The sequence below is a fragment of the Mugil cephalus genome, chromosome 9 (assembly GCF_022458985.1).
Source record: "Mugil cephalus isolate CIBA_MC_2020 chromosome 9, CIBA_Mcephalus_1.1, whole genome shotgun sequence".
In the NCBI taxonomy this organism is placed as follows: domain Eukaryota; kingdom Metazoa; phylum Chordata; class Actinopteri; order Mugiliformes; family Mugilidae; genus Mugil; species Mugil cephalus.
Genome location: NC_061778.1, coordinates 20,724,483 through 20,740,500, shown reverse-complemented (window position 1 = coordinate 20,740,500; position 16,018 = coordinate 20,724,483). Strand labels below are relative to the sequence as shown.

The 16,018-nt window shown below is 44.6% G+C and overlaps 2 protein-coding genes across 2 annotated transcripts; both read left to right on the top strand.

Annotated features, from left to right (window-relative positions):
* Window positions 1–415: 415 nt before the first annotated feature.
* Window positions 416–1,922, top strand: LOC125013871 (T-box transcription factor TBX1-A). The gene is made up of 5 exons (XM_047594780.1): window positions 416–893; window positions 994–1,095; window positions 1,252–1,423; window positions 1,539–1,694; window positions 1,851–1,922. Exons 1-5 carry the CDS (start codon window positions 727–729, stop codon window positions 1,920–1,922), a joined length of 669 nt encoding a protein of 222 aa, XP_047450736.1. The 5' UTR covers window positions 416–726.
* Window positions 1,923–3,645: 1,723 nt separating this feature from the next.
* bace1 (beta-secretase 1) lies at window positions 3,646–15,321 on the top strand. The gene is made up of 9 exons (XM_047594239.1): window positions 3,646–4,607; window positions 9,002–9,090; window positions 9,189–9,405; window positions 10,651–10,788; window positions 10,866–11,000; window positions 11,080–11,181; window positions 11,906–12,055; window positions 13,257–13,428; window positions 13,797–15,321. Exons 1-9 carry the CDS (start codon window positions 4,278–4,280, stop codon window positions 14,033–14,035), a joined length of 1,572 nt encoding a protein of 523 aa, XP_047450195.1. The 5' UTR covers window positions 3,646–4,277; the 3' UTR covers window positions 14,036–15,321.
* The last annotated feature ends 697 nt before the right edge of the window (window positions 15,322–16,018 follow it).

Here is a 16,018-nt window from a genome sequence, read left to right as displayed (position 1 = left end):
CCCAGAAACATTTAGCTGGGTACATTTAAAAAAAAAAAACAACAACAACTGATTATCCAATTAGTTTGGTGTTGAAAATCGGCTATCAGAAATGAGTCTATGAATAATAAAAGCAGTTTGTTGCTGTCCACGTCTGTCCACACCCAGTAACACCAGGCTGATTAGGATGTTATTAATGTGCAGGTAGGTCAAGACAAGCTCCACTTATGTTGGGCTTCAGGCTATGAGGAACCATGTGCAACAGAGGAGATTTCTAGATGCTACAAAAACAGTGTGTGCGTACGTGTCACTGGCACTAAGAGTATTGTAATGGATGAGGCCGCCATGGAGGTCCCCTGTGAGACTCTCATAGTGTATAAAACCAGCTTGTTCTCAGCCACAGACGGACACTCCTTAGGCGTGGATGGAGGTCGACTGCAGCACCCGCCACTGAATGAAGAGTTGTGTGTTGCTCAGCAAAGTTGTGGGTCTGTTTCTCCGCTGGCCTTGGTGTAATCACTTCTTCCAGTCCGAAGTGGAAGAAATATTTACCGCAAGAAGCAACTCAGTGAGCGTGGTGAGTCCTGAGGACACTGCAAATATGAATGGTGAGTGTTTTTGTGTTCAAAGATATCTGATCTCTACAAACATATCAATTCACCTGATGCTAAATCCTTTGTACAAATTTGAAGAAAAGTCGCTACCACGCGCCTCCTCTCCTCTCCGGTTCTGTCCTCAGGTCTTCAGATGTCTCAGAGCTGTGAATTGTCTCTGCCCTGCTGTGGAGACGGGGGGTCACTGTCGAGCTCCAAGGCCCCCCAAGTCAGTGGGGTCAGGGTTCAGCTGGAGATGCAGGCCCTTTGGCAGCAGTTCGACCAGCTGGGCACAGAGATGATCGTTACCAAAGCCGGGAGGTGACAAATCACCTAAAATTTTACACTCGCACTTCTCTGTGATGTCACTCTCTGGTGTCTCATAATATTTCACATTCTTTTCCGTGCTAATAAATGTCAGGAGGATGTTTCCGACATTCCAAGTGCGGATCTCTGGGATGGAGCCTTCTGCTGAATATGTGCTACTCATGGACTTTATCCCCGTTGATGACAAAAGATACAGGTAGACATATACATATGTATGGTGCAGGGCCCTCTGCGTGATGTGTATGTACTTTTTTGTTTCCCACAAAAGTTGAACCTCTGCAAGCTTTGTTTTTTTTTTTTTTACCTACTAGTTATACTTCAGTAATTTTACATGAGTCCGTCTGCGTGCCAGATACGCCTTCCACAGCTCATCCTGGCTGGTGGCAGGGCGGGCAGACGTCGCAGCCCCGAGCAGGATGCATTTCCACCCGGACTCACCTGCCCGTGGAGCCCAGTGGATGAAGCAGACCGTTTCCTTCGACACTCTCAAGCTCACCAACAACCTGCTGGATGACAACGGACACGTTAGTCAATGTCTTCGGACTGATTCCTATATGCTTTTACTTCCAGCGGAACAAAGGGCGTTGGTGTAAGACACAAAGCAAATTGCTTCATTTAATTCATTTCCCCGTTTTCCAGATGATACTGAACTCCATGCATCGCTACCAGCCGCGTTTCCATGTGGTGTACGCCGACCCGGCTCCTGACAGCCATTTAAACGCATACAGGAACTTCTGCACGTTCTCCTTCCCTGAGACACGGTTCATGGCCGTCACTGCTTATCAGAACCACAGGGTAGGAGACAGACTTTAAACAGACCAAGAATTATCCAGACAGCCTGACACTTTCCAAAGATCATTAAATGATATACTATCATAGGCGCAGGAGTTTAATTAAAAGGCCATTTGTCTGCTTTGTAATGTATTTATTATCTCTCTACCTCCGTCCCAGATCACTCAGCTAAAAATTGCAAGCAACCCGTTTGCTAAAGGCTTCAGGACCACAGACCCCCAGACTTGGTAAGTGTCAGTCATTTATTGAGGTCAGAGTTTGCCCATTTAATAATCCGTGTCCTCCGTGTATAATTTGATTGAAATCATCATCTCTTATCAGCTGCTAAAGTGTGATAAAGCAGCAGTTTCAGTGATAGCTGACCTTTGTATGGCAGTTCATACGTTGCAGACGAGTGCCCATTTACGGTAAAAGTGAGAGAGTACATGTGTGTGCAGACATGTATAGCTCTGTCTGCCATGCCCATGTGACTATATACAGTATTTTAAGCGATCATTTACCTGTGTGTGTGTGTGTGTGTGTGTGTGTGTGTGTGGGGGGTAACACCAGCCCCCTGGCAGTGTGGTGTCCACCAGATGGCAGAGCTGAGCCCCTCAACACCAAACCCAGAGAGCAGAGGAGCTGTGACCCAAAGATTTCAGCCGGTGAGTATCCCCCTACACTTTCACCCATTCCCAGGTTTTCAAACTTTGATCACGTGCAGCCATCTGACATTTTAATTTCCACTGAACTAAAAAATCTCCTGGTTGTTGTCGTTGGTGGGATTTGTCAGCTGATCAGGTTCTTAGTAAGAGAAAGGATTAAAGATTGTGAAATACAAATCAAAGCCTTCTTAGCGGTTTATCCAGCGGTGCTGTGGCCTCCAGCTGTATTCATCTGTCTTAATGCTCAAGTGTTAGGAATCTGGGTTGGTCACTGTGCAGATTGTGATTATATGAGTCAAATTACAGGACACAACAGCAACAACCAGAGATGCTCATCTGAACATCTTGTTCTCAGGTCCAGTCTCAGAGGGCGCAGCCACACTGTTGGTGGAGCACTGTGAACTGTGGAGCACTGTGAGTCACAACAGTAAAGGTTTCGTGGGACACGCCACAGAGAGGGAAGATGGGAGCGGTTTGTTAGCACCTGCCGCCTTCTTCCATCTCCCTTCCTACTGGGACTGTGCAGGACCTGGGCGAGCAGATCAAAGAGAAAGCACTTTGAATTAAATTTGACCAAACGCTTGTTTGTATGACTTTGCCGTGTGATCCCATTAAATGTACAAATAAAGGCGTACACTGTAGCTTGTGGTCTTCTTCAGAATTAAGTGAAAGGGATAGCACAATAAATCATACAAGTGTACCGTAGAATCCGCAATGTCTGTCATGATAAATGTACTACACTGTATTTCACCCTGCACTATAAATAACACCATAGCGTATATTAAGAGGACTGGGAGCGTCGAAGTATGAGCTGTAGTTGTTTATAGAATCAATATCCTAATATCACAAACGGAAACAGATAAAAAAAAAAGTACTGTTAGTCTGACAGGGGTATAAATAAAATCATTTATGAATGTTTTGTACACATATTTGCAAAAACATATACTTCTATCAAATCTTTTTTCACCACATTTAAGTTACAAAAAAGTGTTTGTAAAATAGAAATATTACCAAATTTACAAAATAAAAGAAACTAATATATGAAATCCCTGCAAACTGGGAATTATGGTTTAAAAAAATAAAAAACAAAAAAAAATCCCAAGACACAATGTTTCTGGTTGTTTCCGAATAAAAGGGTGCCTTCAAAATAAAAGACGTGTTGCAGGGCTTAATGCATTGGTTTATGATAGCTGATACGTGAATTCGTCATGTGGAGTGAAGTCTTCTACTCGTGGGGTCGCAATAAATATCCCTATGTATGTGGACAGGGAAACGACCTGCTGTCTTGTTTTGAAGACCTTGACCGGAAGTCGCGTGGTCTGGTGGGTTGAGCTTGACGCTGGTGGTGATGCTCGGTCTCGCAGCTCTCTGAAGGATGCAGCGGGGTGGCTAGATGGAGGAGGAGGAGGAGGTGAAAGGCTGGAAGGCGGAGAACTGAATGAACAGGTCGGATAAGGGGAAGGATGCGGATTACGGTAGCCTGCCGACCAGCCTGCCCGACGACGGTGGTTTCGGTCGCCTGACATGAGGACGCGCGGTGAAAACGACTTAGGCCTGCGGCTTGTTGATACACGGAGCAAGGACGGAGAGGCTGTAATTTACGCGTCGCCTCAAATTATCCGCGACACCGAGGATTTCCTGGGTTAATTGTGAGCGCGGTTTTGATTCCTCCCGTAGACTGATTTGTATCTAGTTGTGTCTAAAAATTGGCCTCTCCTTTGCGATTGTTATCAAGAAAACATTAGTAAAAAAAAAAACAAGTGCTGTCCCCGTCCCTGTTTGTGGTTCAGCCGCCGTTATGGTCTTAGCCGTCATTTTAGCATCATCGCCACCACCTGATCTCTTGCCTTGTGCCGCCGCAGACTGGATGTCAAAGTGAAGGGAGCGCCGTAAAGTCTCAACCAAACGTACTCCAGAAAATAGAACTTTACCGCGTTTCAACATGCGGGCGTCGACGCTACAGCCTCGCTGGCTGACGGGCATCTTCATGTGGACGACCGTGTGCCTGCTCGGCAGCGGTCAGTCCGCCCCTGGCTCATCGGGCCTGTCTCCAGCCATCCGTGTGCCACTGCGGCAAGGCGCTGGCGGCGAGCAGCCTCCGCCGCCGCCGCCGCTGCCGCATGCCGCGGCTCGGTCCGCGGCGCGCAGGCGGAGAGGAGCGGCGGCGACGGCGGCGGGCGGCATCAGCTTCGTGGACATGATTGATAACCTGCGAGGGAAGTCCGGCCAGGGATACTACGTGGAGATGGCTGTGGGCTCTCCGCCGCAGAAGGTAAATAATTTAATTCACAAGGCGGACTTGGACTACTGTCTCACTCCTTCAGTGTGTGTGGGACGCACCAGCTTTTATTGACCAGGGGCGATTCAAGGGTCAGAGCTTTAGGGGTAATTTATTGTCACTGTGTTAGACCATTTAAAAACAAATGAAGAAAATAAATCGCATTTGAGGTAGGAGCAATAAGTGCAAAAAAAAAACTTAAATATATGAAGGTCAATAAAGAAAGGCAACCCTGCTACACACAACATCATTCTATCTGTTTTCCCTCCTTTTTGACTTTTTGGCCGTCTTATCAGAGACAGACCTTAAAAAAAACTATTTTTTTTCAATGTCCTTATTTCTAGGGGCGCTGGGACAAAGTTTACTGGGCTAGACTCACCTATGTCTCTGACCTTACCTGCATTACAAAGTCATGTCTGATTTAATAACAAAAAATCTAATCAATTAAAAGGAGTTGTATCCTAAAAGCCAATTTACCCTCTGGAAATCAGTATTCAGATGAGTCAGTAGTGTGGTATCCTTCATTAGTCTTTGATGAGTCTGGCTGCTCTAGCAATTACATCTCTGATCTTTCACTTCCCATCTCACTGAATTGGATTTAATCTGTGATGGTTGAATGGTTATTGTCTAACAGGTGTAATTAACTCCCTGTGTCCTTCCCCTGGTTGTATTCTCTCGGCCACAAAATAGTAATTTAGTCCACTTTTCTCTGCGTGGTAAAAATCTAAAAATATCACCGCACAATTAACAGTACATACATTCTCGCACATTATGAAAGTCTCTTGAACGCAGTGCAAACTGGGACGCTTACATTCAAACATGCCACACAGTCTCTTAAAGACCGTCTGCAAATTTAAACGATCATAACGTACAAGACAATGAATTAGACGAGATAATTTATTAGATTAGAAATTTAAGATTTCTACATTTATGTCAAGTGATGGCAAAGTACTTCAAATAAGCCGTGTGGTATTCCATTAGAGTGGGTGGCCCTGAAATGACAGATGGCCTGTGTGTGTGTGTGTGTGTGTTTGAAAGTGAGAGAAAGGACTGAATGATACACACAGATAATGGAACCATTAATTCTGCAGAGTGAGGACTGCCAGCTGGGTGCAGCTGCGATGTACAGGCTGGCACACAGGGGGCGACGGCGGAGGGAGAGGCACGAGGAGAAGAAAGAGGAAGGTGGCGGAGAGCGAAACAAATTAATGAACGGCAGCGGGAGGGAGGGCGCGATGCGGCGGGCTAATAAGTGAGAGAAGGAGGGCGAGGAGAACTGAAGTGTGAAAGAAAGTCGGTGTTTGGGGAGAAGGAGGTGCGTGTGACTGAGGGAGGATGTGGGAGTTAGACAGGCGGCTTTAAGGAACAAAAGGAATGACTGTGTGGGGGGAGATGATGAGGGAACGGGAGGGCCCTGAGGTACCAAGTGGAGGTGTCACTCTGCCACTTGGGGACTTGGAGACATTGATGCTTCCTACGTCATGAAATAGAAAGAGTGAGAGAGACGTGTGTCGGGCTGAGAGCAGCACTGACAGACGCCACTTTGTTTAGGTGGCTGGAGTGAGTGTCCTTCTACCAGTGATGATAGATCACTTTGAGGTGTATTTGCATATCTCAAATGTTAAATCAAGTAAGAGCACAGGCAGGTGTACGGGAAGCTTGCTTAAATATGTAACTGTGCCACAGACACACTGCCATTTGGATTGGTATTAAAAAGTAGTGATGTGTGGTACAACAATGCTATGGACAGATATCACAAGTTTTTGCATCAGAGGGTCACAGGCATCTAAACATTATCCCTTATTACAACATGCCTTGGGTGAGAGGTGGGACGTGCTACAAGTCCTTCACTGCGCTAAACCCAACGGAGAAAAGCTCCAGAGATCTGGATTAAATCCTCAAATTCAAACCCAGAAAGTTTCCAAACATCTGTATTACTGTGCTGCCGAAATCTCAGTCATAAGTTTAGTGAGTCTCACTGCATTGTTCATGCCAGTCTGGTTATTAACAGCTTCATGACCTCTTACCCCAGGCAGGTATGTGCAAAATCCAAGGGCCTAAGAATCATTTTTGGTTTATGTTGCCACTGTTATGAAATTGTTTTGTTTTTTTTTTTGTTTACCAAAGTTTGCTCCCGCATTCATTTTGACACATTTAAGCTGCGCAATAAATGTGAAAACGTATCAGGATACTTGGGTTCAAGTCGTTGAACTCATTTAGAGCCCAACGCTCAAAAGATTTGTGAGTCCTTATCGGGACTGTATCTTATTGCGGTTGGAGCAGATTTTAGTGACAGCAGCCTGTCAACACCTGCAAACAACCCAACACCTGTCATCTTTGCTGTTTGTAAAATCTTTGCCGTTAAATAGAATAGGGTGATCAGGGTGATCATGTTTGAATAATTGTTAGAAATGTTTTCATTTAGCAGAATAAAAAAAAAGATGGGTGGAACAAATAAATATTTAATATATAAATCACTGCTTTCATATCCTTTTCCTTCAGTGGAGGTTTGACCGGCGCCCTTTGATGATGTCATCTTGTTGCGCCCCATTTCATCTGCTACGGTTCAGTGGTGCGCGAGTGGAGCTCCATGAATTAGTGCCACTAACTATTTATCCAGAGAGATAATGCAGCCGTTAAATACGCTTAAAAAAAAAACAAAAAGACAAAAAAATCATTAATCACAATTATTGCCAGGGAAGTATGCAACGACATCATTTCCAACTGAGCCACAGAAAATGCAATATCCTCTATTGTGAAATGTGAAACACAGGCACGATGTAATGCCCTCAAAAATCCAATAGTGGAATGAAAAGTATGTGTCCTTTTGATGGCCTTTAGCAAGTCGATCAATACTTTGAATCAAATCACCCCTGTGATATATTTACAATATAAACGATACTGTGTATAAAGCTTTTTAGGAATCGTCCGTCTCTGTGTGCTATAGGTTCAGTGCGGCACTAAGTACTGTGTGATTAAGTGGGTCGGCAAAGGGCGAGATGCTCTTGAACTTTAACGACTGCACAGAAAGCCGTGCGTGTGTTCGGTTGATGCAGCGTTGTGGAAACGACCTGGAGTCATTTACAGTAACTTTCAGACATGTTTCCATTCTGGTAACCGCTGGACGACTTATCCTCCGCAGCGATGGGGGAAGGGCAAACGTAATGGCTGGAGGCAGAGAGGCACTCTGCGAGAGACGACAGGAAGACGGAGACGGAGAGAGTGCAGGGAAAGGCGCGAGGTCTCCGTGTCAGGATGCAGCCCTCGTGGCGGCGCGCATCACTGTGTGCGGAGGGCGGCGACTCGGGATGTGTGTGTTTAAAAAGAAACACATTCATCCTTGGGCAGTCAGCGAATTCCTGTACGAGGAAGGAAGACGGAGCGGCGTTATCGCTGATAGTAGAGGTGTTTGCTGAGAAAGTACATACAGCCCTTGTGTATTCCTTTTATGTGTGTGTGTGTGTGTGTGTGTGTGTGTTATACAAAAAAAAAAAAAAAAATAAGAAATAGGGTAGGCAAAGCCAGGATTTATTCTGGGCTTTCAGGCCTGGCCCCTGAGACAGTAGCAGTACTCTGGATATTTAAAGAGCCAATCCATTATTGAACAGCTTGCTGTGGCTCTGTGGCTGTTTGGCTGTTCCTTTGCCTCCCCATCTTCTCTACCTAGCATCTTTCTTCAGTCCTCTCTCCTTCTTTCTCTTTTCCCTCTTTACGCCTCTGTACGTGGCCGGTCCCACCGCATGCGTCCGCTCAGAGTTCCTTCTCGCCAAAAGGGAGTTTTCATCTCACCGCCGTCGCCGTGGCGCCAGCGATGCTGCGTGATGAATGGAGGCCGGGAGGCGTGGCGCACAGGGGGCTAGATATAGTAAAGCGTCATGCATAATGCACGACGGGGATGAATATACAGCGGGGTATCGTATCTTTTCTGTCCTCGTCACCGTCTGCCGCCGCGCTCCATTCACACATTCGCTTTGCTGTTTCGACTGATTGCGCAGAATGTGATACTCGCACAGAGATGCAGACGGCAGAGGAGGTGGGGGTGGGGGGCGGGGGGTTGAATGGGCAACCTGAGAGGAGGGGACGGTTAGACTGGAGACAGAGAGGGGACGGAGAAGGACATTGAGGTCAAGAGGAAGCACCGCAGGACACCACAGTGAAAGAGAAGTGGATGTAGAGGATGCCTGCGAATGAAAATCAGTTAGAGGTGAAGCCAAGTTTGTGCAAATGATTAGCAAAAAGAAGAGAAGATATGAATAGACAACGAATGCACATGTGAAATGACAATAAAAAGCTCTCAGCAGATTGGTCATAATCCTCCTACTAAGTACCACTTTTTTCTGCACACTGTATGTTTTTAACAACTCGCCCTTTTTTCTCTCTCGCATCAGCTGAACATCCTGGTGGACACAGGAAGCAGTAACTTCGCGGTGGGGGCGGCCGCTCACCCTTTCCTGCGCAGATACTACCACCGTTCACTGTGAGTATGGACGTGATGAGTCGCCCGGTACGGAAGAGCCGCTTTAAAGTCAGTCGGCAAAACGTCACCGACACGTTGCTGCTCTCCTCCGTCCACAGCTCCAGCTCCTACCGTGACCTGGGCAGGAGCGTGTACGTCCCCTACACCCAGGGTCGCTGGGAGGGGGAGCTGGGCACAGACCTGGTGTCGGTGCCCCACGGCCCCAACGCCACGCTGCGCGCCAACATCGCGGCCATCACCCAGTCCGACCGCTTCTTCATCAACGGGTCCAACTGGGAGGGGATCCTGGGCCTTGCCTACGCTGACATAGCCCGGGTGAGGAAAGCAAACCACTCTGTCTTCCAGTAAATGGTCTCGATTTGAGGATGTACAAGATAAACAGTGCTCACATCTATCAGATCTGTTAAACCCGGGACATAGAAAGTAAATTGCTTCTTGTCACTGCTTCCAGTAACATGAAGGAAGAGGCAGCATGAGGAAAGGAGGAAGAGAGTTTAACCCCTCAGAACCGGTTTGATCCGTTAAAGCTTGCAGTTTTGAATTACCGTAACTCACAATGGTTTGCACTGTTGACAAAATTGTGTGGCTGAGAACTAGGAAGTTGTGCTTTTGTCTGGGAGACCTTCATGACATCTCAAGGGTATAACTAACTTTGTTTTTACCAACAAATTCCTCCAAACAACTCTCTCTTAAGCGTCATCATTAAATTAATTTTGTCCATCGGTGAGTTACGGTAATTCAAATACCGCAATCTTTTTTAGGTCTTAAAGGGTTAATAGCACATTTTCGATCAACATTTAGCTCCTGTCTTCAGCAGCTTGTCAACTCTCACACCACCAGACGCTGGCAGACACTTCACCTGGGGGAATGACGTTCGTAAGGTTAAACTATTACTATTGAGCAGCGGCGCTACGCCCGGCAGCTGCTAAACAGCTGCAGAATAATGCTGTTTGTTTTTGCCCCGGATTTCCTCAACTGATAGTCGTGGCTTACTGAGCAATTGTTTTTACTGTTATCCTGCCAAGCTTTCATATTTATTCACGTCATGTCAACAGGCTCAAAGGTTCAGCTTCAGGTAAAAGGACTTTAAAAGGCAGAGCTGTGATGGCTTTGTCCGACACTGTGCGATATTTTGTTAACATGTTAATATAATGCTGTCAGTTTTTTAAGCTTTTATGTGACAGTAGGCCAGACTCTCTGTGCTCCATCTCTGTAACATTACTCCAGTCTTCTGCAGACAGCTCTCATCCACGCTCACACTGCTGACTTCCTACATCATTACACCTCCCGCGTGATTTCACAGCGAGACTTTGGTTTCATTTTGGATGCACTTAATATCCCTGTAGGGATCCTTTCCATAAAGTTGCTGGTCTCTTCTGATATCAGTCTGGGTGCTGTGTTACACTCTTGTAGTGATGCTGATAATTCTTTGAATGATCACAGTGAGAGTAAAAAAAAAAAAGGGTTTTGGATTCCTTTTGAATGCACGATTGAATGAATGCATCTATTTCTGAAGCGGGAAGCTAAAGGCAGCAGCTTTGTCCCCCTCCCTCTCTGCAGCCTGACGAGACATTGGAGCCTTTCTTTGACTCTCTGGTTCGCCAGACTTCCGTCCCTGACCTCTTCTCTCTCCAGTTGTGTGGCGCGGGCTTCACCCAGAACTACTCCCTGGGCAGCGCCACTGTCGGCGGCAGCATGGTGAGACACGCGTAGACACCGACGGCTCGTCCAATGCCGCGTTTTAAGCCGCACTACAAGTTTCCATTTGCTCTTAGATCATAGGAGGAGTGGACCCGTCGCTGTACGTGGGAGAGCTCTGGTACACGCCAATCCGCAGAGAGTGGTACTACGAGGTTATTATTGTACGCATTGAGGTGAATGGACAGGACCTCAACATGGACTGTAAAGAGGTAAGAAAAAGAAAGTTTTAATGGTTGATAAAAGCTGTGTGAGGATTACAAGGAGTGACTTCTTCGTTGTCTCCAACAGTACAACTACGATAAGAGCATAGTGGACAGCGGCACCACCAACCTCCGGCTGCCTAGAAAAGTCTTCCTGGCTGCAGTGAAGGCCATTGAAGCGGCCTCTTCGGTCAGTCGTCACGCCACGAAGCAGACACCGTATCCTCGCGTGCTCTAATCCTCTGTCTTTCTGTTTTGTGTTGCTCCAGTCTTCACCCGACTCCTCAGATATCTGCTGAGAGTGGATTTAGCCCACACTGAAAAGCTTTTGCAGAGAGATTACTTTCAGCTTTGTAAGGATAAAATAGCAGAAAGTCGACCAGAAATGGTTCTGATGGAGTTTAGACGTCTAACAGTACATAATAAATTTATTTACAATAAAAATGGATTTCAAAGTCTTGATTATATCAGTAATTTCCAACATACTATTCCAATAACGAGTATTTTGTGCAGTACCATTCTGTCTTTGTGTAGGTACTGTGGTGAAAGCAGTGTAATGTCAGGCACAAGTCTCTAGAATACCTTAATCAGAGGTTATTTTATAGTATTAAGTACGTTTGTGAAGTGACATAATAACATAATATATGACTTTTGTCTTATGAAGTTTATTATTAAGTTGTGCGGCCACTGAGAATGAACTGTGAGATATTTTTTGTGCCCTTTAATAGTTCTTCCTATTTCTCTCTGGCAGCAGTTTCATTAACAATCCATTCAGACTAACAGAAAATAAGATTTTTATTTTTCCTCCCACTCTTATTGAATGAGCTCCAACTTCTGCTCCCCTGGCCCTGACTTGCGATGAGTGGGAGCATAAGAAAGGAACAAACCAGCGTCCTTCTGACCCTGTTTTTCAGACAGAACAGTTTCCCTCCGGGTTCTGGCTGGGCGAGCAGCTGGTGTGTTGGCAGGCTGGCACTACACCCTGGAACATCTTTCCAGTCATCTCCCTCTCCCTGATGAGCGAAAACCGCAACCAGTCCTTCCGCATCTCCATCCTGCCGCAGGTAATCCCAGTATCTGGTGTTGCATCTCTTAAGATCAAGGTCTGACAGATCCTACTAAAAACTATGTTTAAAAAAGAATAACCTTTCCTTTCAAGATATCTTCTAAAGCTGTGAAAATTCATTAAACGTTTCAGTTCAAAGTCAGTCAGACAGGTCTTGATGTTGGTGGAATGAATGAAGTGACACAAACCTGTGGGAGGCATCTGACCTTCATTCTGAGAACAAGACGCTATGCTTGAGGATTTTTTTTATTCAGTAGCAGTAAATCAGAACATATACAGAATACACACTACAAGCATACAGTCTATATACACTAAATAAATCTATCCTCCATAAACGGGTTGAAAACGTGTGTGCCCTCTAGTGGACAGATTTGTAATAGCATCACTGTTTTTATAACTTTAACCATTACACACTGCAACATCTCTTCCCCAATGATATGTTCTGTGTCAACGTACAGGTCAGGCTCTACAACAGCACATTAGTAAGATCTTTACTGTTTTATTTATACAACTCCTTAGTGAGACCATCTCTCTGCTGTTAATCATTTCAAGGCATTGGACTAGTCAGCAGTGTAATAAAACATAAAGGACAAAAAAAGCAAGTTTTGAAGTGTCCCAATTCTTCCCAAGAATGTGTATAGCAAACCTGGGGGAAATCCACAAACAATAAGCAAAGTTATTCTAGTTCCACACATACAATTTAAATGGAGAGCATTGGCTCCTGTATATTTCTCTGAATTTAGACATATTTTAATGGAAACCTTCTTATGACATATTAAAGGGAACATGGCAAAACTATCAGAAATAGGAAGAGTTAACCTGTACTTTAAAAACATCACGCAACATTACAAAAAATTTATAATAGTGTGGATATACATTGATCAGCCACAACATTAAAACCACTGACTGCAGAAGTTGATAACACTGAGATTGAAGATTGACCATCTTGATACAATACAGTGTTCTGTTGGGAAATATTTGGACCTGGTATTTATGTGGATGTAACTTAGACATGTACCGCCCACCTAGACCAGACCCCCCCACCTCAAAGCAAGGACACCACAGGACACCCTCAGAAGGCCCATTCACAATCTCTGATGAGTCGCAACTGTTATCGAGACAATATTAGGCGGATGACCATAATGCATGTACAATCTCTTAGCACCATCTTTCATTTAATTGTACATTTGTCTCTGCAGCAATACCTGCGGCCCGTGGAGGACGTGGCCTCTGCTCAGGAGGACTGCTATAAGTTTGCTGTGTCCCAGTCCAGCACTGGAACGGTGATGGGGGCCGTCATCATGGAGGGCTTCTACGTGGTCTTTGACCGTGAGAAGAAACGCATCGGCTTTGCTGTTAGCACATGCCACGGTGAGGAGGGATGAGGGGTGAGGGGTGAGACGGTCAGGACTGTGGTGTTAAAATGCAACTGAGGAGAAGGAAAAGACATAAAGACACTTAGAGAGGATAGAGAAATAGTTGGGATGAAGTTACCACCCGATGATTGATGAGTGGTCTGTTGTAGGTGTGTTTTTGAACGTCAGCTAGCTCTGCCTACGGTCTTTGGCAAAAAAAAAAAAAGCATATTGTTCACAGCTTGTGGTTTTACGCAGGAATGTCTCCACAGACAGTGACTGAACAGACGTCGGCCCATTTTAAGACACTAACATTATCTGAATAGTAACGTTAAGCACTGATTTTTGTGTTTTTTCACATACCATCTGCTCTTCCTTTTGTAGTGCATGATGAGTTTCGCACAGCCTCTGTGGAGGGCCCGTTCCACGGCGCCGACCTGGAGGACTGCGGCTACAACATCCCCCAGACGGACGAGTCCACTCTGATGACCATCGCCTACATCATGGCGGGTATCTGCGCTCTCTTCATGCTGCCGCTGTGTCTCATGGTGTGCCAGTGGCGCTTCGCCCGCTGCCTCCACCCACACGGGGACTTTGCAGACGACATATCGCTGCTGAAGTGAGGGGGGGGAGAAGTTCGGGCACGGGAGTCGCAGAGGCCTAAGAGTTGGTGCTGTTTTGAAAGGGTTTTTCAGGAATATGATATATCAAGTCAAGTAAATGCTCACAACACACAACGAGCCTTGCTGCCCTCAAGCTGTTTGCGAGGATAACTAGAGCCATTATTATTACAGAGGGATCAACAAGAGGAGGATGCTGTCGTCAGCATCCGCTTTGCCTGTTGAAGTTACCTATGCAGACCAGCATAGCCGGGGGAACAGATGACGGAAACATCTGAAACAAACAGAAGAAGCCTCTTCTTTGTTATAAATAGTTCATATAGTTCATACAAAAACCACATCAATGGATTAGATTTTGGAATTTCGGAAGATTTGTCTCTTAACTCTGCAGAGATTCTTCTTCAGAACGTGGGCAAAGACTAAACTGATCATTTTTAAACACGGCTAAATGAAGAAACTGAACGTGGATGGGATACGGGATGGTAATCCGTGTAGCTCAGCATGGATTGTTTTGGTACAGCTTGAATTTATGAACGTGTGCTTACATACATGTGTGTTTGTATAGATCTTCTGTTTGTGGCTTATGAGTGAATGAAACCAGTTGGATATGTTTGAGCATGCCTGTACTGTATGTGTGCGCAGCTGTACTGTAAGTGAAGAGTATACAGAAAGGTTTAATAAAACTCAAGATGATACTTATGAAAGTAAATTATACTAGCATCTATGAAACTACACTATGTTGCATATGCCAGCAAATACTCCCGCAATGCATAAAAAGGCTAATTTGAAGAAATACCAGATCGGGGCAGCATTTACAGTATAAAATCAGTTTTGCGCGTGTGAAACTGAGACTACTGAACAAGCAGATGTCACTTTTTCTTCTTATATTTATAGCTTAAATGTATCTATTGTACATAAAATGTTGGTCGTTCCTGATGGTTTATTTGCGCACATGAAACACAGTTCTTACCTTTGCAAACTACTGCTGCACCGTGCGATGAGTTGCACATGTAACAACACATTACATGTTAACAAAATCACGACTAAATAGGGCTTCTTTCACAGAGACACACAGACGGTCATCGCATCTTTCAAAGGGGACCATATTTGCTTGGACAAGGAAACCAGCCCAAAGTATGTTATACACTAAAGATCACTATGTATGTCTGTGTGGGACAGTTTGTATTGTCTCTGAACAAGCTGTAAATAGATCAACTCAGAACGGTATATTTATCTGTCAGGCGCTGGCAGCACTGTTGAAACAATAAAGTACTTATTATAACTGTAAAGCGTTCTGCCTTTCATTTGTTCCAGCAAAATATCACAAACCTACAGACTCACATTCAGTATTTTTAAATGTTATAGGTGTTTAAAATGATGCTTTTCTTTTATATAAATAGCCTTTATAATATATGGTTTGAATATGGATAGGAGACTAAACTAAACTAATTACATGTTTGTAAAGATGTTTTGTGTTTAAATGGGACTACGGAACAGGAAAACTTTTAAATAATATATAATCTTTTATTTATATTTTTGTAATAAAGTATATTTACATCCCTTAGTTGTGAAACCCCTTTAGTTATGCTGCTATTATGCACCTGATCTCTACTTTCTTCTCTCTCGCACCAACCTCCTCTCCTCTAATTTCTTATGTTATTTCTTCTCTATTACTACTCACGCATGTGTGTACTTCTACTATATAGCATGTTAATAGCCAACCCTAACCCTGACTGAATTTCCCTTTTTGCTATCCTTCGTCTCAGTACTGCACTGTTATTGACACTATATAAATAAAATAGAATTGAATTAATTCAGCGCAATAAGCACAATCCATTCTAATGACTCTGTTAACATTTCATAAAAACGTAGATTTATGAGATAACTTTTGCATTTGCAGAAGGTAGCAGGCAAAAAGGACTTTTTTCAGGTGTATTGCAAAAGACGAGGTGGGACGTAGATCAAATTGATCTAAACAGCGCACAT

Coding starts and splice junctions, on each gene's coding strand:
- LOC125013871 (XM_047594780.1), top strand. CDS start 727: ATGTCTCAGAGCTGTGAATTGTCTCTGCCCTGCTGTGGAGACGGGGGG. Junction 894..993: donor ATCGTTACCAAAGCCGGGAG/GTGACAAATCAC, acceptor AATAAATGTCAG/GAGGATGTTTCCGACATTCC. Junction 1,695..1,850: donor CTGCTTATCAGAACCACAGG/GTAGGAGACAGA, acceptor CCTCCGTCCCAG/ATCACTCAGCTAAAAATTGC.
- bace1 (XM_047594239.1), top strand. CDS start 4,278: ATGCGGGCGTCGACGCTACAGCCTCGCTGGCTGACGGGCATCTTCATG. Junction 10,789..10,865: donor CCACTGTCGGCGGCAGCATG/GTGAGACACGCG, acceptor ATTTGCTCTTAG/ATCATAGGAGGAGTGGACCC. Junction 12,056..13,256: donor GCATCTCCATCCTGCCGCAG/GTAATCCCAGTA, acceptor TTGTCTCTGCAG/CAATACCTGCGGCCCGTGGA.